Here is a 1,802-nt window from a genome sequence, read left to right as displayed (position 1 = left end):
GCTTGATGTTAGTCCCCCTCACAAAAGGGCTGGAGAGTTTCAGAACAGGACAGAAGCACATCAGGAGAGCTGAGGAAAGATGCCTACACATGGCCAGATTTGGGTGGTGTGCTGCATGTACTAAGTGGCAGAGAAGAAAGTATCAAATCCCCAGCTATGCCTTTCCAAGTACTGTAAAGGGTATTAAAAATCATTCCATGCTAAGTCTTTGATCGAGATGGATCCAGGAGCAGGACAGGGCAAGCATAGAGGGTTGTAAAGAGTTTGCCTCTGGGTTGCATTCACTGCTTTGGTTTGTTTTGGCAGCAGCAGAGAAGCCAGCACCATACACCAATGTGATCATGCCCAGTCTCTTCAGCATCATCTGCTTCCTGGGCATTGTGGGAAACCTCATTGTCATCTACACTATCATCAAGAAGAAGAAGCTGAGATGCAAACAGACTGTTCCTGACATTTTCATCTTCAACCTCTCCATTGTGGACCTCCTCTTCCTCTTGGGCATGCCCTTCCTCATCCACCAGCTCTTAGGCAATGGCTCATGGTACTTTGGAGCTCCTCTGTGCACCATCATCACCGCCCTGGACACAAACAGCCAGATCACCAGCACCAACATCCTCACAGTGATGACACTGGACCGTTACCTGGCAACTGTCTACCCCCTAAAATCCACCTATGTCCGGACCCCATGTGTTGCAGGTCTAGTTATCTGCTTGGTGTGGCTCCTTTCCTTCCTGACCATCATTCCTGTGTGGATGTATGCAGGTCTTATGCCTCTGGAGGATGGGACTGTCCGCTGTGCTCTCTTGCTTCCCAACCCAGAGACTGATATCTACTGGTTCACCCTCTATCAGTTCATGCTGGCCTTTGCTGTGCCATTGATCATCATCTGTGTGGTCTATTTTAAGATCCTCCAGCACATGGCCACCACTGTAGTCCCACTGCCCCAAAGGAGTCTCCGGGTACGGACGAAGAAAGTCACCCGTATGGCAGTTGCCATCTGCTCTGCCTTTTTTATTTGTTGGGCTCCCTTCTACATCCTGCAGCTGGTTCACCTGGGCATTGAAACACCCTCCATGGCCTTCTTCTATGCTTACAACTTTGCCATTAGCTTGGGCTACACCAACAGTTGCCTCAACCCCTTCCTCTACATTGCCCTCAGCGAGACCTTCAAGCGCCAGTTCTTAGTGGCCATCCGACCTGCCAAAGAGCCATGTCGCAACAGCAGCTCTGCCAACAACAACAGCATGACAGAGGCCAGTGTATGCCTGAAACTGGCACCAGAATCCACCCAGCAGACTCAGTTTCTGGAGGACTTTTCTGCACGTTCACTGCCTGTGACTGTGGCTGTTCACTAGGTCACCCTGAAGCGACTGCAGCTGAAAGCCTTCAGATCTGTAAGTTGATGGAGAAGCAACAGGTCCAGGCAGTTCTTGGAGAATCATTTGGACTACAAGCTTCCACCTCCAAGAGTCCAGGTGCCTCCCTTTTTCATTGCAGGGCTCTGCTCCTACATTGCCCCTGGCCTGTGAGGTGCTGCATACTGCTGCTTCTTTCCACTCTGCACAGGACTCTCACCACTGAGCCCCCAAAGAGGATGAATGGAAAAAAGAGAAAGGACAGAAAGGATTTCCAGGGGGAGTGCTCACCCTGGAAGAGTAAACCTCTCATCAACACCTTTTGCTCAAAGATTCCTCATCTCTTGGCCCCAACTGAGGTCCTAAGCAGCTTGTCAATATAAAGTTTCTTCATTCAAAACTTGAACCTTTGAATCACAGTGTCATATATTTATTTTTTTTATAAGC

General features: G+C 49.4%; 1 protein-coding gene across 1 annotated transcript; it reads left to right on the top strand.

The window, feature by feature from the left end:
* Positions 1–306: 306 nt before the first annotated feature.
* Positions 307–1,355, top strand: MCHR1 (melanin-concentrating hormone receptor 1; the record flags this gene model as incomplete). The annotated part of the gene is made up of 1 exon (XM_009073936.1): positions 307–1,355. A coding segment is annotated over one exon (1,049 nt), but the record flags the coding sequence as incomplete, so codon positions are not given.
* Between the last annotated feature and the right edge of the window lie 447 nt (positions 1,356–1,802).

Source organism: Acanthisitta chloris, unplaced genomic scaffold (assembly GCF_000695815.1).
Source record: "Acanthisitta chloris isolate BGI_N310 unplaced genomic scaffold, ASM69581v1 scaffold12664, whole genome shotgun sequence".
NCBI lineage: Eukaryota > Metazoa > Chordata > Aves > Passeriformes > Acanthisittidae > Acanthisitta > Acanthisitta chloris.
This window is presented reverse-complemented; position numbering and strand designations above follow the sequence as displayed.